Source organism: Colletotrichum costaricense (assembly GCF_030867565.1).
Source record: "Colletotrichum costaricense strain IMI 309622 chromosome Unknown Scaffold_6.1, whole genome shotgun sequence".
NCBI classification, from domain to species: Eukaryota; Fungi; Ascomycota; class Sordariomycetes; order Glomerellales; family Glomerellaceae; genus Colletotrichum; species Colletotrichum costaricense.
The window spans coordinates 2,099,065-2,123,874 of NW_026848235.1; the positions used below are offsets into that span (position 1 = coordinate 2,099,065).

Consider the following 24,810-nt stretch of genomic DNA (forward strand, 5'->3'; position numbering starts at 1 on the left):
TATGGGTTACCTCCCTCCTCCAGGTTGCCTATTTGCTTCACCTTACAAGGCAGTGGAGGCCACTGGGAATCTGGGAAGCCTGGCGGAGAAGTCGCTAGTGGCCCCCTTATCCGCACCCACCCCACCTCTAATCTGACCCTCGAACCCACTGAAGCTCCAGGGTCTTTCTCACGAGCTTGATCATCTCAGCTTTTGGCTCCGATGATGAAACGGGGCTGAATACTTATGCTGCCGGCCTTCGCTCCAGCACCTCGCTTGTCACTGCACCTGATCGTACCTTCTGACTATGCTCTATCTTCCCATAACCCAACTCAAGAACAATCCCGTTCAGCAAGATAATTGCCCACACGCATAACTGCCCATCGTGCCACGCTTGCTTGCCCCTCTTTTGTGTCACTTGTTGCGCTGGTGAGAAGGCGCCCTCGTCAATTCAAAGCTCTCAAACGTCCACAATCCCACTACAATAGCTACGAACATCTCCGCTACTATCTGCGACCAGCCACCCCGTGATGACCTGAACTTTCGGAAACAATTTCATTACCCCTCGACATCGTCACTGGTCCTGCTCCCCCTCGGTTGACGAGTCGAAGAGTTGACCTTCCCCGCAATGACGGTCGTCAAGAACCCAGAAGCGGGCGCGAGCTCGTCTGCCCCTCCCCCGCCACCAAGATGGCCCAGCGATTTGAACCTCAACAGGACGGACAGCGCTGAGGTTCCCGACGCCCTCGTCTCTGACGGATTCAGCTTGCCTTCACTGGAGGCCGAGACCGAGGCTCCGCCGGCCTACGGAGACCTTCCTGATCAGCTGCAGTTCAACCAGGCGGGCTTCGAAGCCGGCGCCAATGTAACGGGTAACGTTCAACTCCTACCACCAACGCCGCTCACATCACGAGATTCGCTGACAAGTGCTACTAGGAGACGGCCGAGTCAACATTAACATCAACCAGAGCGGCAATCGCCTGGCCGAGATCCTCGCCCCGACGCTACGAAATCAGCTTCTCGCCGACAAGCGACCCCAGGCACCCCTGCCTCCAGCCTACATCCCCCCGAGCCTTGGAGGCCAGCCGGGCCAGACCCCTCCCCCGCAGCTCAACGTCGTTATACAGATTGTCGGCTCACGGGGCGACGTCCAGCCCTTTGTCGCCCTCGGCAAGGTGCTGAAAGATACCTACGGCCACCGCGTGCGAATAGCCACGCACGCGACGTTCCAAAAGTTTGTCGAGGAGAATGGGCTCGAGTTCTTCTGCATCGGTGGCGACCCCGCCGAGCTCATGGCCTTCATGGTCAAAAACCCCGGTCTGATGCCCGGCTTCGACACACTCAAGAGCGGAGAGGTTAGCAAGCGCCGCAGGGGAATCCAGGATATTCTGCTCGGGTGCTGGCGCTCGTGTATCGAGGCGGGCAACGGGTTGGGTCCGCCACCAAAACCGCATGCCAAGGATCAGCCGCTGGACGAGCACTATGGAATACCTGGGGACCCGACGCAGAAGCCCTTCGTAGCTGATGCCATTATTGCGAACCCGCCGAGTTTTGCGCATATTCACATAGCGGAGAAGATGGGTATTCCGTTGCACCTAATGTTCACTATGCCGTGGACGCCTACGCGCGCTTTTCCTCACCCGCTGGCCAATATTCAGTCGACAAACACCGACACGGTCATGACCAACTATGTTTCTTACGCGTTGGTTGAAATGATGACATGGCAGGGCCTCGGCGACGTCATCAATAGGTTCCGAGACAAAGCGCTGGATCTGGAGCCCATGTCACTGATTTGGGCCCCGGGTGTATTGACGAGATTAAGAATCCCCTATACGTATTGCTGGTCTCCGGCACTGATTCCCAAGCCGAACGACTGGGGTCGTGAGATCGATATTTCAGGATTCTACTTCTTGAACCTGGCCTCGGCGTTTACTCCAGAACCTGATCTAGCTGCGTTCTTGGCTGCAGGGCCCCCTCCCGTCTACATTGGATTTGGCTCTATCGTGGTTGATGACCCGAATGCCTTGACCAGGATGATCTTCGATGCTGTTCATCAGACAGGCGTACGCGCGCTGGTCTCCAAGGGCTGGGGCGGCCTAGGCGCGGAAGATGTTGGACTTCCAGAAGGGGTCTTCATGCTGGGCAATGTACCCCACGACTGGTTGTTCAAGCATGTGTCGGCAGTCTGCCATCATGGTGGCGCAGGTACTACTGCCGCAGGTATTCAGGCAGGCAAGCCCACCATCATTGTGCCGTTCTTTGGTGACCAGCCATTCTGGGGTGCCATGGTCTCGAGGGCGGGTGCTGGTCCAGATCCCATTCCTTACAAGGAGCTCACGGGAGATAAGCTAGCGGAGGCCATCAAGTTTGCCGTCAAGCCCGAAACTCAGGCTAGAGCCCAGGAGCTTGGTCACAAGATTCGCGAGGAGAAGGGTACTGATTTGGGTGGTAAGAGCTTCCACGACCATTTGGACACCGACGAACTTAGGTGCTCTATTGAGCCTAGTCGGGCGGCCGCTTGGCGTGTACGGAGGACGAAGGTCCGTCTGAGCCCCATGGCCGCCGCGGTGTTGGTAGAAAGGGGCCTGATCAAGTATTCTGATCTCAAGCTGTGAGTCCTCGCGCCCCTTTAGTCACTCCACACAAAGTGATAACTAACATTTCACAGCTATCGGCCCAAGGAGTATATCACGGAGGGCCAGCCGTGGGATCCTATCTCCGCGGTCTCAACGTCGCTCGTCGCAGATATCAGCAGTATTGGTATGGCTGTGGCCGATTTTCCCAGAGAGCTGTTCAAGAGTCGTAGCAAAGGAGAAAAGACACCAGAGACTTCTACGCCTTCCCTCGCGGAAGCCTCCTCGAGCAAGCAGTCTCTTCATCAGAGCTCAAGCAAGCAATCTCTACATCAGAGTGATAAGGCATCAATTGCGGCTCCAAGCACGCATGCATCGGAGTCTTCGACACAGCTAGGCCTCATGGAAATGGAGGGCTCTACCCCGACGCTGCCGCAATCTCCACAGCCAGACACACTGTCGTTAACCCAGTCGCAGACGGCTTCCACTGCTCCTTCCATGGTCTTCAGCCCTCCCGATGGTGCGTCGATTGCTCGTAGCGAAACTACTCCATCAGAACATGCGTCAACGACTCAATCTGTAAGACCACCCAACAGTCCGGCGAAGAGGTCGTTCAAAGAATCGATGCCTGCAAACGTGGGTGTCGATGCTGCCGTAGCAGCTGGAACCAGCGTTAGTCGCATCGTTACTACCGGTGTGAAGACACCGATGAACGTGTGCCTCGGCTTGGCAAGAGGTTTCCGGAATGCCCCTCGATTGTACAACGATGACACTGTCCGGCCGCCCGAGAAGGTGACGGACTTGGCAAGCGGTATCAGAATAGCTGCTAAGGAATTTGGCTACGGCATGTTTGATGGCATCGGTGGACTCGTCACTCAGCCGCTCAAGGGTGCTGAGAAGGAAGGTGGGATAGGTCTCATCAAAGGCTTCGGCAAGGGCATCGGAGGTTTGATTCTCAAGCCCGCATCTGGTGAGTTGAATCCGTGCCATCCCCCGTGCTCAATCCCTTGCCATACTAAGAATTACTGTTGCTAATTGATACAGCTGTATGGTCCGTCCCCGCGTACACCATGCAAGGTGTTCATGCAACTCTACGGAACGCCTTTTCGAGCAGTGTCCAGAACTACATCATTGCGTCTCGCATGAAGCAGGGACAAATGGACATGGAAAGCGCCGGCGCAGCGGAGCGCGAAGACGTCGTTGTGCGTTGGAACAACGTCAAATTTGACCTCAAGAACTTCCAGGCCATGAAGTTGAAGGAACAGCGAGAGAAGCAGAGGGCCGAAGGCGAAGGACCCTATGGACAGCCCGAGAAGAGTCTCACGGCCCCGGTCACGGGCTGGGCCCACACGAGGAAACTGTCCTTTGAGGAAAGGAAACAGCTTCATGCTCGAAAGGAAGCGTGGAAGAAGGGTCATGTCGAGGCCGTTGTCCCTGCCTCGAGGTCGGATCTGTCGCTTTCAGAGCCTAGCTCAATGAGTGCCGCCGAGGACGAAGAATTTGAGCGCGCTATCCGCGTATCCGTCGCCGAAACGTCGCGCGGCAACGCTGAAGAAGACGCTGCGGTCGAGCAGGCTATCCGCGCAAGTGTCAATCACTTCCGCAGTTCCGGAGTTCCTGACATACGGGCCGAGAAGGCCGCGCCCCTCGACAGAGACGCCAAGAACCAGGACCAGGACCCGTTCACGAGCGCCGAGCTGGAGATCACGGACGAGGAGTACCAGCGGCTCATCGAGGAGGCCATCAACCAGAGCATGTCCCTCAAAGCCGCGGGAGTACAGCCGGGCGAGGGATCGCACGGCGACGACGAAGAGTTCGAGCGCGCCCTCGAGCAGTCCCGGATTGCCCAGCAGCAACCCCCCGCACACGGGGACGACGAGGAGCTGCAGCGGATCCTGGAGGAGTCTAAGAGGCAGCACGCGGAGGGAAACACAAACGAGGAGGAAGAGTTACGGAAAGCAATCGAAGCGTCAGAAGCCGCGCACCGAGAGCAGCAGAATAGGGACGCCGCGGCGCGGACGGAGGAGGATGTCGTGATGGAGTACGTTAAGAAGCAGAGCCTTGCCGAGGAGGAGTATCGACGGAATGCGTCAAAGGGTAAGGGACGCGATGTATCGGCGGATGCTGATGAGGAGGAGGATGAGGAGCTGAGGAGGGCAATGGAGGAGAGTTTGAAGATGAGTGGCCGGCCAGGAGGGTCGAGCTCTTACCAGTGATTCTTTGAGGTTTCCTGCTTCTCTATTTTCTTTTCCTTTGCAATAATGGGGTTTGAGGAGATAGATAGATGGCACAGCACATCCGAGATACCATTTTAGTTTTCCCGAGTCGCAATCCGATTCTCATGCTCTCTAATACTACGTATCCAACATGGAGAAGCGAAGCGGGGCGGTTCTCGAACCCGGGACATGGCCTAATCAGGAAACCGAGGTCCTCAACGATACGGCATGATTGGTTGTGTGAGTGACCGACAAGGCACGGCCATAATGAGATGAAGACAAGAGAACATCGGATCACATTCCCTGGATGTCACTTGGTTAAAAAAAAAAAAAAGTATAACAACTAGTGGGTGTATTGGTTTCTCGAGTCAGTCTCCACCCATAGAGCTGGCTGATGATATGTAGTTTCCCTATGGTACAATTCTCTACACAAACTTGCTAGGCAAGTATGATTACTGTCCACTTCCTGTCATCTACTTTCGTTCTTTTTTGTCTTCCGGCTCAGTAGGAGCTCAATCGCAAAAAGAGCAAGTGTATAGCCCGATCGTCGTATTATCCTTCTCAAATTTGCATTACTTCGTGTTCCTTTTGCCCTTAGTTTCAGTGCAATTTCTCCTTCAAATAGATCACTGCTGCATATCCTGCGCAACAGTTTGTCGTCATTCCGTGAGCGCACCATGGACACTTCACCGTCGTAGAGATGAGTCCGCTGACTCCCAGCTTCCGGTCCTCCACCATGCTATCGGGCTTTGCCATACATTCGTAGACTTTGCTCGGCATGTCGTGCAAGAACTTGCAACTGCAGCATTCCACAAGCATCTTGGCAACGGGCTCGGGGATGCCGTTGGAAGGTACAATGGATGCACGTGAGACGCGACTGGATCGCGGTGGCGGCATTGATTTGCGGGCTTCCTCGAGATAATGTGAGGGATTCGAAGGCCCCTTGGTGGACACAATCGACTTCCTGGAAGCTACATCCGCAGGGAATGAAGACTGCGAGGCTGCTTTGGCGTGTAAATTATTCACAGAGCCACGCTTTGATGAGCGGGGCGGTGGTGGCGGAACAAGAGACCGGGGCACGAGAGGTTGATGCTTGAGCTTCGGAAGGAAACTAGTGTCAAGTGCGAGGTCAGGACTCGAGCGGCTCTTAGTCAAGCTCGGGTGACGCTGGACGACGCTATGAAGTTCCTCTTGTACCGGTTCAATGTTGGTGCTGCTAATTTCCTGAACGTGCCCATTCTTCCCATAATCGTATGGACTCGTCAAAGAAGCGGATGTCAGTGGGGTTGCCATCGCGGATGTCTTCGAACTGTCGGTGTGCATTGGAGTGGGATAGCTCTGCGACGAGTCGCTGTCCTCGGCATCAGCAACGCTAGCCTTCCTACCAAACTTCTCCGTCACCAAGGCTTCAAGCTCGTTGAGATGAGCCTCATGATTTTGGACCGGAATTTGAGGGGGCAGACTGATCCGTTGATTCGTAGCAATTGGAGAGGCTGTCTGCATCGCTGCCTTGTGAGAAAGCCTGTACGACCGAGTGTCATTCGTAACAACCACTGTCTCGCTGTCGACCCGACCGAGTTCTCCGTCCAAAGGCGGCAACCCCTTTTCGGATTGCGGCCTTGAAGAATTAGGAGTGGTGGCGGGTGACGGAGAAGGCAAGGACTCGTCGCATGAAGACATCGAAGATCTGTGTGTCGGGCGTGCTGATGAGTCTCTCGAAGTCGACTCAGTAGACTCGGCAAACGGACGAGGCGGGGCTGTGAAAGGGGATGGCTCGTCGGTTGAGTACCTAGAGCTTGACGTTGAGTCGGGTGTCATGGTAGTGTCGCGCGCCGCTCTGGTAAAATAATTGGAGACAGGCGGCTTGGATGATCCCGGAGTCGACACTTTCTGGAATGCGGCTTTGGCTGCATCCTTGAAGCTTCTGATGGCTGCTCCGGGGGTAGCCGGATGCCTCTCACGCGATGCCGATCTTTCGGGAGGCAAAGGTATCTCTCTAGACATCATTCTAGACATGGGTGGTCCCTGAGACGTGGACCGGTCGAATGACTGCTGTCCCGGGCTGCCTGCTGGCGGTGTGTAAGGAAGTCGGAATGTGAGCGTGAAATCTTCAGCCGAGGCTGATTGGTCTTTGTAGCCGCCGAGGCTAGAGAGCGATCCGTTACGTGGAGGGAAGTTGGAGCCCATGGGGCTGCTCTCTGAAGAAGAGGAGTATGCTCGAGATTGAAGTGGGCGATTGGAGGCCGGAGGATAGTGAGATTTGGCAGAGACGCGAACTTCGTCTCTGTAGCCGTTCATGGATCTTTCTCTGCTTTGTTGGCGAGACTGGTGAACGTAACTCTCTCTTCTTCGTCCTCGCTCTTGCTCAACCACAACCTCGCTAAGTCCGTTATGAATCTCCAACTCATCGTCGTTGGCGGGCACTTGCGATTGCTTCGTGCCGTTCATCCATTGGTGAAAGTTGCTCACATCAGGTACAGGCGGTGCTGTGGGCGAGACTAAAGGCTGAGACCAAGAAGAGGTGTTGATAGAAGCGGATCGTGGGGTCTTGGGCCCGTATGAGTCTTCGTCGTACTCGTCAGGTCGCTCTCCTTGCGGGTCGAATGAGAAAGAACGCGGCAACGCTGAAGGTGTCATTGCTGGCGGGGTTACCCTAACTTCAGGTCCAAATGAGTGAGATCTCTGACCGGTTAGGAAAGAAGGCGGATTAGGTTTTCTGAAGGGAATGCCGGCGTCATTCTGTCTTTTCTGCTCCAGCTTCAAGCCGCCAATGAAGCCTTGGTCATCGTTGTTGTGAGACTGATTATGGGTCTTGTGGCCTGTCAAAGCAGCTTTTAGCTGCATGGCTACCGAGTCTGACCGTTGTCTGGCGTGCTGAGGACGGATTGAAGGTGGTGGCTCATAGAATGCCTGGGCGCTGGCTGACCGAAGATGCTCATTGACGAACACGGTTGGGCTAGAGATTGACCTCGATGCATTTGGAGGTCTTGGCGGGGAAGCTTTGGTGTTCGGTCCAGCTTTGCTGAGCTTAGCTGCCAACTTCTTCTTCACAGATTTGGCCTCCTTCTCGGCTTGCTTCTCGGCCTGTTCCTTTTCCTTCTTGCGCATCTTGGCTTCGATTCTCTTTTCCTTCTTCTTGTTCTGACCAAAAGATTCCCAGCTCGGTGAGTGGCAAATCGAGGAGGCGTCGTCGGCAGTCGGTTCGTCGACCATATCGACGTCGAGGAAGGTCACTGTCTTGTGCTTGTGCTCCACCGATTCCTTGCGCTCCGACCCGCGATCGATTTCAGACTTGACGTTCGAGGGCGGCGGAACGGAAATGGAAAGAGAAGGCAACGCTGTTGCTCGGCGGACTGCTTTCATAGCAGAAGGTGGTAGCTCCGGTTTCTGTGTGGGAAGTTGAGCTGATGACTCCCTCCGGCGAGACTGGAGAGGAGCTATAGGCTTCACGGGCGGAGCGGGATGAACTGTAGGAAAAGGTTTCAGTTTCGGAGGTGACTGGGCAGGTCGGCCATGATTAAGCTGTTGCTGAAGAACCTGCTGAAACGCCAGGTGAGAGGGATGGGTCGCCGCAGGCATGGACTGATGCCCCTGAAGACGCTCGAGCTACAAGTTGAAGCGTGTTAGTGGGTGGGAGCTAACATAGCCAAATTGGGTGTGGATGCGACGTGGTAGGAGGCGTCAGGTTAGGGTGGGATCGGCCTACCTTCCGAATGTGTTCCAGCTCCAACATCTTTTGAAGGCTGTCAGACCGGCCGCGTTGCGGTTTGGTCGACTCGCGTTGAGCCCCCGTTGCAGTCATTCTTGGGTATCTTGTCGTGCTTGTCTCGAGGCGTATTTGGAGGTGGATTATCGTAAGTGGAGCAGTGGCGTCGAAAGTGGGAGAGGATAGCCAGCTAGTTTGTGTGGCAGATGGTGAAGAGAAGATGAGGCGTTGCTAATGGAGGCGTTTCTGCGTTGTCATTTCTTCGTGATGCTGATATGGCGTTTGCTAATAGTGACAGACTAAAAGGTGATGCAATAAACAATTTGTCGAAGTGTAATTGCGGCCGAAAACCCCCAGGACGTGGCGGTGAATTGACGTTGTAGAGACGTCGTCGCGCAATTTGAGGTGTGGCCCAAAAAAAAAAACGGTGAAAGGTGGGCGCGTATCCGTAAAAGTCGAGACGGAAGAATCAACAGACGGTCGAATTGGGTATGGGAGAGGCTAAGGCCAACGAGAGAAAGTGCGACAAAGTAACGTTGTCGTCGTGAATCCAAGGAAAGTCGGAAATTTCGAATTGTCTAGCGAGGGGCAGTTACAGTTACGAAAAGGGAATTCTGGAGGAAAGAGCAGGGTAGGGTTGATATTTGGGAAGGAGCCGGGGTTCGCTGAGACTAAGAGGGGTTCTCGAATGCGGGATGCTGGTCCTGATGCTGATGCTGGTAAGAGACGGGAAAAAGGAATACCTAGAAGGAACTGCAGATCGGGATGAGCTGGATCCTAGTCATCGGAGGCACCTTATGCAGACTGCAGACCTTGAGCTTGTTTACAACACCGCAAGCACCTTGACCTATCTTAGAGGGCAAGGCCAACAAGATGGCAACGACACCACAGACGTTTAGCAACCACCTTGGACCATTGAGTGAAGTCAAATCATGGTCAGATTCTAGCAGGTCTTGCCTGCACAACAACCGGGAAGAGCCATGGCCATTGAGCGGGACACAGACAGGCGTAATGAGATGGCTACCATGGGGATGCCTTCTCAATGGGCAATTGGTGTGAGCGCGAGGTAGCCAACGCGCATCTTAGCTAAGGTAAGCCGCTCTCATCCGACATCGTGCAGACTACACCAGGCGGCTTACCCCATAGAGGTCAGGGCAACGCGAGATGGGATGGTGATCAGCCCTTTACCGTCCCAGAGCACGTCTGAGTTGAGGTTCGGGAGCGAGAACAGGTGCAGCAGGGCAGAGGTCCCGGCACACATTCAGCTGGACAGTACCTGGAGAAGCTGCATGATGTAGGCAAAACCCAGTACCCAAGAAAAAGATTAAGCAAGTAAGGTACCGAAGAGACATGATGCGCCAATAACTTGGCAACTAGGTATCGGCAGGACCTGCTCAGCGCACATTGTTGCTTGAGGACGGGAACGGAACCTGTAGCAGGCACTTTAGCAGCAGGCAGCTAGAACATTGTACCTTGCCGTGTCATGTCATGATGGTCATATTGCTTGTTACAAAGGAGAGCCATCGGGGTGTTGCATGTCATCTATCCGTTGGCGGGTGGTGTTACACAGCGGAGCAGTGGTTGTGGCGGCGAGAGTAAGAGACTTATCCAATAGCGAGCCGGAGAAGGTGTCTTCGATTGCCCCTTCACCGCAGCAAGATGGTTGAATGGCTGGTTATCATGCCGCTTGCCATGCGAGGCCTTGTTGAGAGGTGGTGTTCGGGAGGGTTCCCTTTCCTCTACTCCGTAGACACATGGGAATTTTGAGTTGCGACACTCGATACGAGCTTTTGAGGTGCGTTGGACGGTTGGAGGAGCTCCAGCTGGACCGGGGACCGCTGCAGACGCCAGTGACGCCACCCCTTGGTATCCACTGTTAGCGAACACCGGCGATTTTATCCTGGCGATCAGCACCGGGACATGGCTAGCTTAACACCCACCGGCTATTTTGAGAAGGAGCAAGCGGGGGGCTCTGCTCTTCCCCCTGGCTGTTGAACTTCGTTTGCAGTAAGAAAGAAGCAAGCAGGAACGCTGGTGTTCATTGTTTCCCCCACACATTACCTTAGTGATCACACAATCGTGTGAGCGTTTTCCCTCCGTGCCTTCCATTCCTGAGAAACAAGGCAGTCAGGGCATCCCCGGCCGTTGGCGTAGCGTCCTTTGTGGCTTCTGCCCGCAACCCACCTCGTCCCGCCGCCAAAAGCCTGACCTTATTCCCATTCCCTCGCCTCACCTGAACTTGAAGCTGTGGATGACCATGTATGTGGACCCAACCAGACCGACGACATCTTGGCGACTGTTCTGCCCGTTAAACTTCAATCACAGACCTTTTCGAACATCAGTCCCTCGTCCGACCTGTCTCTCGTCATCAAAGTTTATGATTTCTGCTATAAACCCAAGACCAGCGCGTCGGCACAAACCATCACGCACAATTCAGTGGTCACTGACGGCACAACTCGTATTTTGCACCATCCCATCAACTGACGCCTGCATATTGTCCACTCATAAACACTCCCACACCACCACCACCACCACTGACCCCGACCTGCATGCCTTGATCGATGGGCTCCCTGTCTTCCATTCTTGGCTCGCCTCAAAGCCCTCACACACCGAATTCGTCCGAAAAGAAGGTGCCGGCACGCAAGCGAGAAACGAACCAAAAGAGACAAAAATAGTCGAGGAGACGTTGTGGCATACGCCCACGCCAGAATGACACACAAGGCTAGCCTGCCCTCAACTGCCTGCGTCTACACTACCGTCCACGTTATCCATAGCCGGACGCGGTGGTCAAACAACAATTCAATCTTGTGGATTTCATAATCCTGGTCCCCCTCGTCGCGGCACCATCGCTCTCCACACGTCACCGTACCGGGCAACCCCTGGCTCAATCGATCAAAATTGCTGTTCATCGGCGTCCCTGGAGCTAGTCCACTTCGGCAAGGGAGTCCGAGCCTCGCCTTATACCTCAAACCAAAGCTACCCTCTTCTCACGACAAAGCGCAGAGCGCACTGGCTTTGATTATAAGCAAGGTCTAGGACCTTCTTGCTGAAGCCGAAAGGCACCCTACCAGCCCGTCTTTGGATCGACAATGGCTTGGCAGTCCGACCGCCCGATAGCCTGCAGAGCTGTTGCCCAGTAATTGCTGATCTTGGAATCACGTTTCTGAAATGAGCGACCATACGCAACTTTTCCACGCAAATATGCAAGCGACTTGCAACAAGAAATCGCTTGTATCTTGATTAGCAGAGGCCCGCAGGCTGTGTCCTGTCTGGCGAACCTACTACCCTACTTATACAGTGACACCGCAAATGCTCAAAGCATCCCAACACCATGGATGCGGTTACGCCTCGTAAACGCCAATGTCCAAAATCGCTACCCAAATAAACCAACCCATGAAGAACATGCAGGTCTACAAAGCACATCGCGATGCTAATCGAGCCTACCTACGCTGCATTCCGGCTCGTCGTCCGCTCGTTCCGTTGCATTTGCTCCTCCACGGACTCAGGGTCCGGGCTCACGTGCATCCAAACCTCATTGCCCTTCTCCCAGCTGATCAGTCCCGAAGGCATGCCCGATCCATCGCCTTTCCCCATCAAGACCCGATTCTTGTGCCGAAACCATCTCTTGATCCGCAGAGTTGCTTCGTTGTCCACCTTGAGGCGAACTGCGATCCATTGGTCGTCCGGTCGGTGATCGTGCGTCACCACAGCAAGTGGTTCTGTTGGTGGCTCTGTTGTTTTCAAAATTTCCTCGTCTACCCAGGTGTTGTACTTTGTCTGCTCCGGAGGTAGCGTGATTTTCAAAAACTCGAGCGACGGTGATATCGTCAGGTAGATGGCTCGCAGAGGATTCACCAACGTCTTCATGAACAGATCTGTCCAAGTCGAGTACAGAACTGCAAAGTCTGTCTGGGAGAGATGGGTTGACCCCCGGATCGTCATCATCCAGGTGAGCGCGTTCTCGCCCCTGGCCTCGTTGCAGACGTCGACAAGTCTGTCAAAGTTTTCTTGCCAGTGCATAAAGGCTTCCGATCCGATCGACAACAACGGTTTCTTAACCCGGTGACTGGGGTTCTCTCCTGCGCGTGGCGTCGCCGGGCCCCAAGCGTCAAGAATGATGCCTTGACCAACCCAGCTAAGCGACTCGGTCCGCAAAGCTTCGACCGTCGTTGCTCCGCCAAACGAGTGACCCATTATCGTCACATTGTCGAGAAACATCCTATCTTGCCAGTCATCCCATACGATGCCTGTAAGCCCTTTGGAGCTCGACGCCACATTGCCCTTCTTTCTCAGGTTCATGGCTGCAACTTCGTGCCCGCGACCACTGTCGATATATCCAAGGATGCGGAAGGCCTCCTCGATTTCCGTCATTCTCATTTCAATCTGCGCAGCGCGTAGCTGCATATCAACGCCCTGTTCGTTATTCGGTGCCGTGTCCTGCTCGTTATTCTTGGGGAAAAGATAGTCCACGCAGTAGTGCTGCCCAGAGTCTTTTCCGTTCTTCTTGTTTTTGATTTTTTTGGCATTGACCGTCTCCAAGGAAGATTCGCTATCGGACACCTCCCGATGTTCCGGGAGGTTCACATAGGTCCTCGCACCGCTCCCATCCCTGTGCTCGATTGCCACAACAATGAAGCCGTAACTCGCCAACTCTCCACATATGGAGCTGTAGCTCATCCTCGAGCCGCCCAGGCCGTGGCTGAAGATGATGACTGGGAACTTTGGCTTCTTGCGCGAGCTCGACTCCTCGTTCCTCGCCGTCTGACCCGTCGGACCTTCGTCGCCCAGCATCTCTTCCGGCCAATGCTCTGCGAGCTTCGCGTTCCTCAGCGCGGGGAGTTTGGTGAACATGGAGGTGGCGGCGATGTAGGCCGTTACGGGCAGATGCGGGATGCTGAACTCCTTGGCGTAGCCCTTGCAGGTGAGGACCCGCGGACGCGGGAGCCATCCGACCCGTGAGAGCTTCGGCTTCTTGGTACCGCCGGCCTTTTCCCCATTCTTCTTGCCGTGATGAAAATGCTGCTGCTGGTCATGGTGATGATCGGGGGCGGCGTGGTCGTCCGTCTGGGTCTTTACGCTGCACGGGTAGTAGACGGCGAAGAGGACGGTATCGAGCCTCAACAGCGGGACGTTGTGGCGCCTGAGCTCCGAAAAGGTGCGCGGTTGACGGACCGGTGCTTCGATTTCGAGGAATCCCACGCCGTAGGGTCCCGTGTAATAGGGGAGGGAGTGCAGGAAACGTTCTCTGAGTGTTTTGGGCGGGTTCGTGTCGGATCGCCGTTTCCTGTCCTCGGCTGAGGCCTTCTTCTTGGTTTCTGAACCCATTGTCGGAGAGAGAGAGAGAGAAAGTCCTCAACCTGCCAGGATCGGGAAGGATGCTCAGCAGGTCTCAAAGAGGTGAGAGTTGAGTGAGGTGCAGGGGATATCCTATGCCCGTTGACGGGGAAGTCGAACGAGAGGACGTAGGTTGCTGTGGAATTTAGATGTCATGGCGGTACGGGTAAGCGTGGAGACACAGCTAGGAGGGAGGTCCTGGGTTTAAGGTAAGTAGGTAGGTGGGAGGGATCGGAATTGGGGGCTAAGATGGGCTTTGCATTCCTAATGGCCTACAAAGTATGCAGGAACCCTAAAGGGAAGTACAATGAGACGGTAAAGGGGCCTAGGACAAATCGCGCGCCGCACGCTTGACTTTTTCTGTTCGATTGGTGGTCAAAGGGGGCTGTGAGATTAAAACGTGAAACCGAAGAGCCCGGAAAGGACGCCTGACGTCATTGGGAGAAAACTGCCATTGACAATTAAAACCCCGGATTCTTTGAGAAGGATACGGATACGCGCGCACATCACTTGTGGGAACTTGGAGGAGTGGGCAGGGGGCGGTCGTTATCGACAAGGGTTAAACTCCCAGTATCCAGTCTAGAATCACAGACACAGTCAAGTCCCAGTTGGCAATCGCATGGCATCCGTTTCCCATCTCCATTGGGGTCTCCAATTGGAGATAATCGTATTCGCAACGTGGGTGCTTTGATTCCCGTTCGTGCGAGACATGTGTTTTTGATCTGTGTGCTGGGCATGCGCTTCTCAACGAATACACAGGAATGCCCAGAAAAAAGGGATTTAGCGTGAAAAAAAATCCAAAAAAGTCAATTCCAATTGGGTGTACTCTGTAGGGTTGAGACAATTGCTGGATGCCTCGGCGCTCGGGTATTGCATCCATCTGTCTCTCTCTACCACTCCACGTCCTCCCACATGCTTCTTTCTCGCTCGACGGCCTTAGGGCTACGGTGAGGCGCACCGCCCATCCGGCCATCGTCCGGACATCTCGAGCTCAATCCTTCGTCGCGACGCGAGCCCGGAGGGCATCGTCTGGCCTCTTTTTTTTGTTTTCCTCCTCTTCTTTCTTTCCTGGCCTCTCAAGTTCCTCTCCTCTCGGCACGCGACCTCGGCGAAATCTGTCATTGAAGCCGTGGATGAGTGATTCCAAATGGAAGTTTTAGGTAAAAGCTCGCGTGCCTGACGATCGTGGCTAGCCCTGATTCGCCTCTGATGGCGGCGCTAGAGTGCGCGATATCGGGTAGTTTCTTTCGGCGATGCAACCGGAGAAGGTGGGCCCAAAATGCGACGGCCTGCAGACTTATCGCCGGTTACCGCCGGATGGCCGGAAGTGATCCGCCGCCGCCGTCATGAGAGTGGACCCGATGACGCCAAGACTTATTCCTCTGCAATTGCTTAGATCCGGTCCGACTACGACTTAATTTTGGTTGTTGGGAAACCGATTGTCTAGGAGATTGTCGTATTGCCACAGCTCTGGCTGATAATCCATCGGTAGTCTCCAGTCGGCCATATCCATAAATCCGGGGAAGAGCTGACCGTCATTGGGCGACGCTAATCCTGTTGACAAGTCCATGAATGGTGACGTTTGTTGTTGTTGCTGCTGCTGGTCCGCCATGGAAAGACTTGTCATGGAACCGAGGACATCGGGGGTGCTTCCGTTTATACTACCGCTACGGGCCGTTCCTGGTCCGGACATCTGGGGAGAGAAGACTCCCTGCATCGCACCCGCGGAGCCGGGCATCATCGGCATACTCGGGGCCGGGAGTGGGACTTGCTGAACGGGAAGCATGTGTGGAGGCAAGGTCGGGGTGTTTGCCAGGACCGTAGCCGCAACATCGGCGATGACCTTGATGATTTGATACGAGATGACACTCTGGTGGTACGGGTCGTACTTTTCAAAGAAGGAAATGACAGTGCGAATTAGGTCGAGATCACGGCGAGCTCGGGGGTTGTTTTTGTTCTGGAGAATATTGACGAACAAAATGTCAACGCTCCAAGCGATTTGATAGAGCAGGTAGCTGGGAGCGAGTGTGAGCTGCATCATTCATTACATGGTTGAGATGAGGACACTTACGGCGTGTATGGGTGCTCGATCTGATGGTAGTTCAGCAGAGATATGGCAGCACGCGATGCGCTCACGCAAAGCGCCAGACTGGGGCCTATATCACCGGCTTCTACTCCCTCTTGATCCTCCAGCGTGGGTAGCCGGAAGGCCGCAGAATGGATCGCGACAACGAGTTGGAAGTAGGTGAAGTGCAACGTCGTCAGACACACCAGCCTAGAGTAGTCGCCGTCAAGCAGGGCATCGACGTTGTCGGCGCGGATCATCGGAGGGATGCTCTGACGCCATTCTGTCAGCTCGTTATCGAGACGGCGGATCTCGGCTTCAAGCTCGGCCGCAGGAAGGCCGCTGCGAGAGTACAACGTCGTGGAAATGCGCCCCTGAATCTGGGCAAGGCGGACCTGCTCGAGGAAGAAGTTGAGCGTCACGTCGTTGGGGTAGTAGTACATGCTGTACCCATCGGATGGGTGCTCTTCGGGGAGGTCCAGGAGGAAGTCATCGCTAATGAGGGCAGGCTTTCCGATCCGCAGCATAAGATCGTGGTCGATCACGTATGCGTGCCAGAAGAGACGACGGCGGTGGAGGTGTTCTGTAGGGATGAGCTGTTGAGGGCGCGCAAAAGTCACGTCCGGCTCTGGCCGATGATAGCCTGCCATCAAGAGGAGCTGGACCGTGAGACCCATGAGGGTGAGCGCAATATGGTTCTCAGATGTGAAGCTGAAGTAAAGAACCTGCGCAAGGGGTCAGTTCTTGTAACCTTGGGGAACATGAGCAGCGTAGGGGAACCAACTGTTGATAGTAATGCCCCAATCGCCAGAGGCGATGGTGTGCGCAAGATGATATTGGGTACCATTCCCAGCGCATTGTGGATGTATTTTTGATACTCTTCCCTATTCCGCATGCCATTCCTCTTGCGTAAGGTGTGGGCAATAATAACGTTGACCGCCATGCGCCAACCTGGGTCCGCCGGCGGCTGGCCCTGGAAGTAAGACTTGAGAGCTGCTCGTACCTCGTGCTCCTGGAACAGTCGTATGCCAGTGTTCATGGTCACGAAATAATCTAGGTTGGATTGAATCAGTGACTGCACCGTTTTGATACTGAGACCCACTTGAACCCGGGTAGACGGTCAAAATCGCTCGAACCACCTGGCTAAACTTACCGTTGACACATTCCATAATGACATGGTTTGGAGGTAGAGGATGATTCGTGTCGGCAGGTTCAAGATACGGCTGAACATTGCCATACACGACCTTTGGTTGCATAGCTTTCAAGGCATTGCTGAACCTCGAATCGCCAATGAGAAGCTCGATTTGACCCAGACCTTGCGGCGAAAGTAGGGAGCAAGCACCTGGCATATGAACACTGTCAACAACCACGATCTGGGAGGACCAATGGCATGGGCAAGAAGAATCCATCATTACGTACCTGCGGCGATTATCGTACTTTCGTCGGGAGCCCCAATGTAATACGGTCTTGCTCCGGTCGAGGCCGACGAAGTTGCTGATGGCGGCGATGGATAGTTGTCAGGGTTTCCGGAAGATGGGCTTGCACTACTAGCCTTACGCCTGGACAGGGGCGATGGGTTGTTTGACGACGTCGTCGCCAGGGGTGAGGCATTTGAGGCGCTTGCCTTTGCCGCCTCACTGGCGGTCGGAACATATTGCTGTGGAGGTGTCGGTCCCTGGTCTGGCTTCTGGAGCTCCTCCACCAGCCTCTCCATCTGAGCCAGTCTCGAAACTACATCTTCATAGAGTCTGTTGAAGGCAACACCATAAGTGAATGTGTCAGCCATCCACGAGCCAGCAGAATAGATCGGAGATAAGGGTCACACCGACCCCCCCTTTCCCCTCGACAGCAACTAGTGAGTTGAGGGCCAGGATGAGGGCAGCGAGTGATTCGCTGGGAAGGAGATGAGGAGGTTCACTCACGGTCTTTGGCGACGTCCCGACGACCGTCGTCCTTCGGGCCAGGCACATTCCAAGCCATACCTGACACAGTTTGAACAAATTGGCGTCTTGTGGTCACATCTAATCTGCAGTTGCAACGACGAGCCGTCCCGACGGTTAGCCTAAGATGAACCCCACGCGCTTAGTTGCTCGGTCTCGCTCTCTCTCTCTCATGAATGCTGGGGTTGAATTATTCGCGCCGATAGGCGTGAAGATCAACGGCATCCAGCATCCTTCCAAAGAGCGAGGGCGAACCAGCCCACCGGGACAGGAAATTGGACCCTTACCTTGCGGCGCCGGCATGGAGTGCAAGCCAACGGACGCGGTCTCGGAAGTGCGTCGGACCCGCGGTTGGCCGCTTGTCCGTCTGGCGGTGACTGATGGTCTTCGGGGCTCTGCTCCATAACTTTGATGCTTGGCGTCGAAAGGAGACGGACTGATACAAGTGCGGTAGGGCAGAGAAGAAAAATAGAATAATAGAGCTCCGTGTCCCGTATGGAGGGACAACTTTCTTTCAGTCTTCCTTGGATCAAACGTGGGAACCAAGAACGATGAACCGGATTGTTGGGACCAATTGACTCGTAGGAGGATGGGAAAAAATGCCAGCAGAGCGGTTTTTTCTTCTCTCCTGCGAGGGTCTGCGAGCGAGAATGGTGGTGCTCCGGTGCGTGTTTGGGCTTGAGCTCTCCTCTCAGGGGAGGGGGGGACAGGGAATGGTTAGGTAGGTTTGGGGGCTGGAATGGGTTGTGTCCGCGAATGTGGTGGGTTGAGGCTGTGGTTTGTGTGTGTGAGAGAAAGACGCATGTGCAAATGTGTCATGGATGTGCGGCGTGCCGCAGAGGCCCCTCCCAAAGAGTCTCTCCTTCCAACTTGCCTGGCGTCTCTTTCTCTTTGTCGGCCCTGTGTGCCTGGCTTTTTCTTGCAGCTGTTTCCTACACCCTAACGTTACGCCCTCTTCTCTTCTCTTTCCCGCACCTGGGCAAGTCGCCCGCCCTCGGTACACGGGTGGTTCCTGCGCCTCTGGTCTCGATCCTCTTTTCTTTTGTCTGATGGATCCTCTCACACTCTTTTCTTTCCCCTCGATGCCGTCGTGTAAGTCTTGGAGCAGGTGTCGCAATGATGCAAAATACGAGTATTGAGAGTGAGTAGTGTATGAGTGTAATGAGTGTCTGGTACCAGGCGGCTGGCGCGGAAATAATCGTAGTCCGTCGGAGTGCGTGGATTTCAAGGGGTGTCTCCGTGGTTATAATGAGTGATTGTCTGCCTGTGGCCGCGACGCATCCTGGTGCTTGTCTGGTGTTTTAGGGGCGAAGCTTAATCGCCCAACTCTAATCTCTGGCCCTTCTTCATTTTTGGGTCGTCCTTCCGCGGGTGGGGGATGTATTGGGATGCGTCACCGAAGATCGGACCGCGATTTTCAACGAAATGATGCTTTAACCGGGGCTGGGCAGCAGTCATTATAATACGAAGATGTGACTTTTAAAGGTATCTCTCTACAAAACTGCAACAGCCAATATATAACCCTATCTAGCCCTGCATCCATAGTCACGGTCCTGCGTCTGATCTTTCATCATCCCAGACTCTCCCAAATGACAATGGGCAAACCTTCACGTTGGAAAATTCAAACAGCCGCGACTTTATCAATCTAGCCATCTCCACCATCAATCTCCTCCACGAGTCATGTTGCCTTTCCACTAACCGCCTAGCTTACAAATGGTTGTCACTTTGCGGACGAATACCGTAATCTCATCACTGCATTACGCCGCCAGCAGTGAGCACGCCAGCAGCGCTCGAGTCCCAACGGTCACCGGCTTTGGCCGTGATACTGATCGGCACCGACTATCCCGAGTGAAGCACTACCATGGTGCCTCGATGTAAGATGCCTTTCGCCGGTAGGATTACTCATCTTGCCAGCACATTCTCAAGTCCAAATACCTTGCTACATAATTACTCCGACGCGCCGTCGTCCATGACTGCTACGTCCGCGCCAGTAGGTGTAATGTCAGTTGGTTATACAGCGGTGATCCATGCGGCACCGCCCTAGGCATATTACTCTCCGGGGCATAGGGTACGGTTCCAGCAAAGACAAACTAATTAAATCTTGAGGCGGAACACCCGTCATCACCAAAATGAATCGGCGATCCAAAATTAAATTGATGAAAGCACAGCCTTTCAGTATGTATTTGGGGTATATGAAGAACCATCAACTGATCCTTATTACGGAGAGCTGAACGGCAAACATGAAAAGAATTACGCACAGATGTTCTCCAACAACGCCCTGCCGAGGCCCAAGGGCATCAAATCCCAAACGACAGCATAACATATAGTACTCGCCATCATCCGCGCAGAAAACTCCGACGGGGGTTTCAGGCAGCGTAATGAAGAGTCTCTACGAAGTGCGATTCTGCGGGGCGCACCAACTGGGGCCAATTGCTTTACAACTTGATCTAAGAGAGTTTCGACTAGTCGTTCTATTACTTATCCCCTTATGCTTGTCTGTGACACTCTGTTCCACTTATCAGACTCTGGAAAGGCGCGGGCAAGCCGCATCGGAAGAGCCTGCCGATGAGCCCATTCTAAGCCAAGCGGTACAGAGCGGACAGACCTAGCCTTTTACGAAGAAAATATCCTCGAATGCACCTCGACTAACATGTCCCTTTCTAGTATCCCGTATCTTTAGATTTAAATTTACGACCCGAGGGTCGAAAGCCGAACAGCACGTCCCAGCCTCATTTAGCGCGATTGGCGTCCGTTCTGAGGCAATGTAAGACAATAACCGTAAATCGGATCTAAGGAATCTGGAGTATTCTGCGCGTGGGCTTTGTGAGACTTTTAAGAAGCGCCAAAAATTACCAAATACAGTCCTAGTCCCCATTCTCCCTTACCTACCCCACGCATTGTAGTGCTCTTTTCAAGTCTTGGCTCTGAGCTTCACAGCCTCATCTAAGGGAATTTCCATACTCCGTACTTTCTAAGTATTCCAAATGCAATCGTCCAACAAATCAAAGCGTGATACACCCAATGGTATTCTCAATATCTCACATGACTTTTGAGAGCGTCGAATCAACTCTTCGTTCGTACCAGAAACCCAACCTGACTTTGAATAAGTGGCCAAGTCCTAGGGCGTAGATGCTACCTCGTTTTATCTAGTCTTCTGGCCTCACCGATAAGTTTGACTTCTAGCCTCATCAAGGAAAACGCGGCAAGCTCCGAAGTTGTGCAGACGGTAGGGCAACAAAGATAAGGCTACTTTTGGCTCTTGGCACTCGACAAGCCCCAACTTTCAAGTCGCCTGGGCAGCAGCCGAGGAACAACTCCTCCAACTCCATGGCATCCTCGGAACGCCTTTCTTACTCCACGAGCGCATCAGGCCGCTTGTTTTTTCTCCCTCACAGGCTTAATGTTGTAACAGGCGACTCTATGGCAAACACCGCGGGATTTGGCTAGCTTGAACCGTCAAACGTGAGAGTTCTCGGTTCCGGCGGGACCTGCTGCGCGGGTCACAGGGGGCGCTTCGCGGCGGCCTATGCGTCTCTCGGCCGGAGTCATCGCGTAGATCATGAGGAACTCGACAGCATCCAGACCCGAGAATTTTGCCACAATCACGAACGAAAAACCTCTGCAGTTATCGGCGCATGATCATGAGAAGGTTACCTGTCACTGATACTTCACGATGACCGCGCCATCCGGCTCTTGAAAACAGCGTGATCCAGACTTTGGTGTCATTGACAATCATCTAGCGAGGAAGCCCCGGATTACTAGCCCGGGAGTCGGGGGGCGATTCCGACGAGTAAGCTTTCGGCAGCTTCGGCGAAGACGGCGGGATGCGCCGGAATTGAAGAGAAAGAGGCATTCACAGAAGATGAAGGGATCGAATGTCAATGCAGATTGATGACATTGCCACGATAGCGATACCAAAGGATAGGTCGGGATTGGAGATGGTTTGGTGGACCTAATTCTGAAAGCTCGCAGCTCCTCCATACATCCATGATCCGCCTGACCCATCATCCAGGCAACAGGATGATGATTCGGATTTCCCCCACGGATCCCACAAATTAGACTCTTTGCCATTGATGGCTCGAGTCTAGAATTTCTGTCAAACCCGGCTCCAAAAGGTTCCTCGAGATTGACATGTACTTATGAAGATGAAGCAAGAAGCTTTATTGTGGTTGGTCATGTAAGTCCGGCCAAAATCCGTCGCCGTCAGCAAGACTTACCTTCAGGAAGAAAGCATGGAATTCAACCGAACAGGGCCTCGTTGTTTCTGAAAGAGTAAGAGTGGTCAGGTGAGTAGATCATTGAACACAAGACACATCATATGACGTGTCTTACCCGACAACTTGTCGCCGGTGGTGGCCGCAAGACATGTGTGTGCTAGACCCAGTATTCCTAGACGGACAGCTGAGGTAGGCATAAATACATAAAAGGAAGCAGAGACTCTCAACGAGGTTCAAGGACAATCTGAGTGTTCTATCATCTTCTCATGTATGATATCGGGTTCGAGTTACTGATGGACTGATATTGAGACATCTTCTTTATGAGTACGGAACATGGCTAATTCAAGAAATTTCCATTCCCACCTTGCAATGCAACATTTACCACGGACAGTCCCATTTTGCCTCTATACATGGATAGAGCTGCTTAAGATCGACGCATACAAGCACCTGGTGCTGTTCGTCATACCTCATGATGTAGCGACTCTACTCGCGCCGAAAGGAAAGATGCGTCCAACGAAAGTCTGCATGCAATTCATTTCAGATCATGCTTGCTGCTACAACGTATTGTTGTGAAAAGGTATTGTGAGTAAGGCAGACACTCAAATTGACTTGGAACTCCAAAGCTGGGCAAGTATTATTGGACCGTAAGGGACCTCCACTAAGCTAGTCAATACCCGGCGCATTCCTACGATATTGTCTCATTGTACTATTGCTCACAGCTGAGGGGTTGCCGAAACACGTTCCCTAAATCACCGTAGGTAACATGGTCATCTCAGTGAAGGCCTATACTATTTTCTCACCGGTAAATGTCAAAGTCATTGCATAGGCTATCAAACATGGCCTATCAAATCGACTCACTTCTCCATTTCGTCTGACCGGTCATGTGAGACAGAGCCTAGACTGACGCCTCGATACCCAATCAAGAACCTGAATAGCTGGAATTCAGGTTGGAAAGACTGAAAATAGTGGCTTACCAACAGTACCACCGTAATGGCAACTTTGGTCCGCATCATGATGTATTACTTGACAAGCTGTCGCCCGAATGTGAGAATAACTGTGTCTCAGCTCTCACAATGTGGCAAAGTCTGACCAAGGTATAGTCACTTAATAGGTGCTAGACCAGTAATATGACCAAACAAGATGCATGCGTGTGGACAATCGTTCCCGTTGTACGCAATAGGCTATTGTCCTGTCATACAACGTTTCTGTGCCGCTTCAAGATTAAGAAAGGCATTGGTCTTCCCATCCATCAGGGCTTACTGTTGCATGCGTGCGTTTGATTTATACAACCAAACATGGGAAGCGGGCAAAGACAGACATCGTGAGATGTGGCTTACACCGCCACGATGTTGGCTGGAACGTTGTAGCTCATGCGTTGAAATGCGTAACTAAACCTAGTGAGCGAGGTCGTGACACAGTGAAACTTCCAACTGAGATCAGGATGACGTTGGAAGGAACAGAGTCTTTGCAGCAAATTCATAGTCACGGCTGGAGTCAATAGGCTGGTTTTGTTATATAAAGAAGACCGAAACCGCTGTTTGCAAACCTCTTGGAGCAAGCTCAACAGCCACCACAAAGCCCTCATCCCAATCAAAGCCTCTCAAAATGCTTCTCGCCAATATTGTAGTTCTCCTGGCCGCAAACCTTGCCACTGGCGCTGCTGTCGCCGTAGGCACCTCGTCAGACGTAATCAACCTCGACGCTACGGACCTCCAGCGCCGCGCCGCTTGTGCCGCAGCCGGCGTTGTCAACGGCCAGTGCGGCCGGTACTACCGCGGCACCGGCTGTAGCGACCAAATCGGAGCAATCGGGCCCGGCGTAAGTCCCATCTTTTTGAATCCCTCCTCCCTAGCCCCCGTGCCACCTTCCAAACTCCCTCGTCACAACTTAGCATAACGAAAGAAGCCCTGAAAGACACGAGACTGACTTGGACCTCGACTACCCCAACAGAGATGCAGCGGACAATGCTACTCCTCCTCCGACGCCATCGCCAGCCTTAGGGCCGTCGGCGACGGGACCTATGGGACTAACTGTCACCTGTACTATGACAGCAACTGCCAAAACCAGATTGGCGAGACTGGAAACGCTATTGTTGGTGGCGGGAAGTGTTACACGCCTCCGAGCGGGCAGACTGGGCATAGCTTCTTGTGCTGGTATAGGTGCTAGACTGCTAATCGCAGTACGGTCGAACTGGGACCGAGCTAGAATGACGGCATCAGCAAACTGATTCAAATTACGCCTCGCAGCTGAATTATTGTAGTGGTTCAGTAGGTTACTGATAGGAAGCTTGCGATGAACAATGGAAATCTCTTGATGGTGAACTTAGACTGAAATGCCAGGAGGTTCCAGCATAGCCTTAACGATCATGCGACATAACCTTGTAGTAAGCTTGTGTTGATTACCCTAAAAGGGGAAAGCTACGTGACGAGGACTTTGAAATATTCGATAGATCTGAGTTCCGATAAATTGTGATGAGACCGCGAGATTGTCGATTTCTTTTGACGACTAATTGGGTCAAGCGATTATCGTTACACCTCATTATTTGCGACTCTGACGATAGTCAACTTCAAACATCACAGACATCTGCTAGAGAAGAAAAGTTAGAGAGAAGATCAGACATGATTATTTGACTCGCCCCTTATTTCACCTCAAGGCTAAGTGCTTATAGCCAAGTTTGAATTCGTCATATCACCCGCTAACAGTTGCCCGGTTTTCCTCTCAAAGGATTGCTGACCACATGCGCGTCGCATTACTACCTTCTAGAATGAGATCAAGATCAC

The 24,810-nt window shown here is 53.3% G+C and overlaps 5 protein-coding genes across 5 annotated transcripts; 2 read left to right on the forward strand and 3 right to left on the reverse strand.

Annotated features, from left to right (window-relative positions):
- Positions 1-607: 607 nt before the first annotated feature.
- On the forward strand, positions 608-4,768 carry CCOS01_06908 (glycosyltransferase family 28 domain-containing protein; the record flags this gene model as incomplete). The annotated part of the gene is made up of 4 exons (XM_060455076.1): positions 608-851; positions 916-2,590; positions 2,648-3,522; positions 3,597-4,768. 4 exons carry the CDS (start codon positions 608-610, stop codon positions 4,766-4,768), a joined length of 3,966 nt encoding a protein of 1,321 aa, XP_060314776.1.
- A 600-nt stretch (positions 4,769-5,368) lies between these two features.
- CCOS01_06909 (uncharacterized protein) lies at positions 5,369-8,570 on the reverse strand (the record flags this gene model as incomplete). Its single annotated transcript, XM_060455077.1, has 2 exons — positions 5,369-8,374; positions 8,475-8,570. 2 exons carry the CDS (start codon positions 8,568-8,570, stop codon positions 5,369-5,371), a joined length of 3,102 nt encoding a protein of 1,033 aa, XP_060314777.1.
- A 3,348-nt stretch (positions 8,571-11,918) lies between these two features.
- Positions 11,919-13,799, reverse strand: CCOS01_06910 (platelet-activating factor acetylhydrolase; the record flags this gene model as incomplete). Its single annotated transcript, XM_060455078.1, has 1 exon — positions 11,919-13,799. One exon carries the CDS (start codon positions 13,797-13,799, stop codon positions 11,919-11,921), a length of 1,881 nt encoding a protein of 626 aa, XP_060314778.1.
- Positions 13,800-15,222: 1,423 nt separating this feature from the next.
- On the reverse strand, positions 15,223-18,217 carry CCOS01_06911 (fungal specific transcription factor; the record flags this gene model as incomplete). The annotated part of the gene is made up of 7 exons (XM_060455079.1): positions 15,223-15,823; positions 15,880-16,598; positions 16,658-16,926; positions 17,027-17,215; positions 17,293-17,621; positions 17,796-17,935; positions 18,101-18,217. 7 exons carry the CDS (start codon positions 18,215-18,217, stop codon positions 15,223-15,225), a joined length of 2,364 nt encoding a protein of 787 aa, XP_060314779.1.
- Positions 18,218-23,635: 5,418 nt separating this feature from the next.
- On the forward strand, positions 23,636-24,196 carry CCOS01_06912 (uncharacterized protein; the record flags this gene model as incomplete). The annotated part of the gene is made up of 2 exons (XM_060455080.1): positions 23,636-23,848; positions 23,981-24,196. The coding sequence occupies 2 exons, from the start codon at positions 23,636-23,638 to the stop codon at positions 24,194-24,196; spliced, it is 429 nt and encodes a 142-aa protein (XP_060314780.1).
- Between the last annotated feature and the right edge of the window lie 614 nt (positions 24,197-24,810).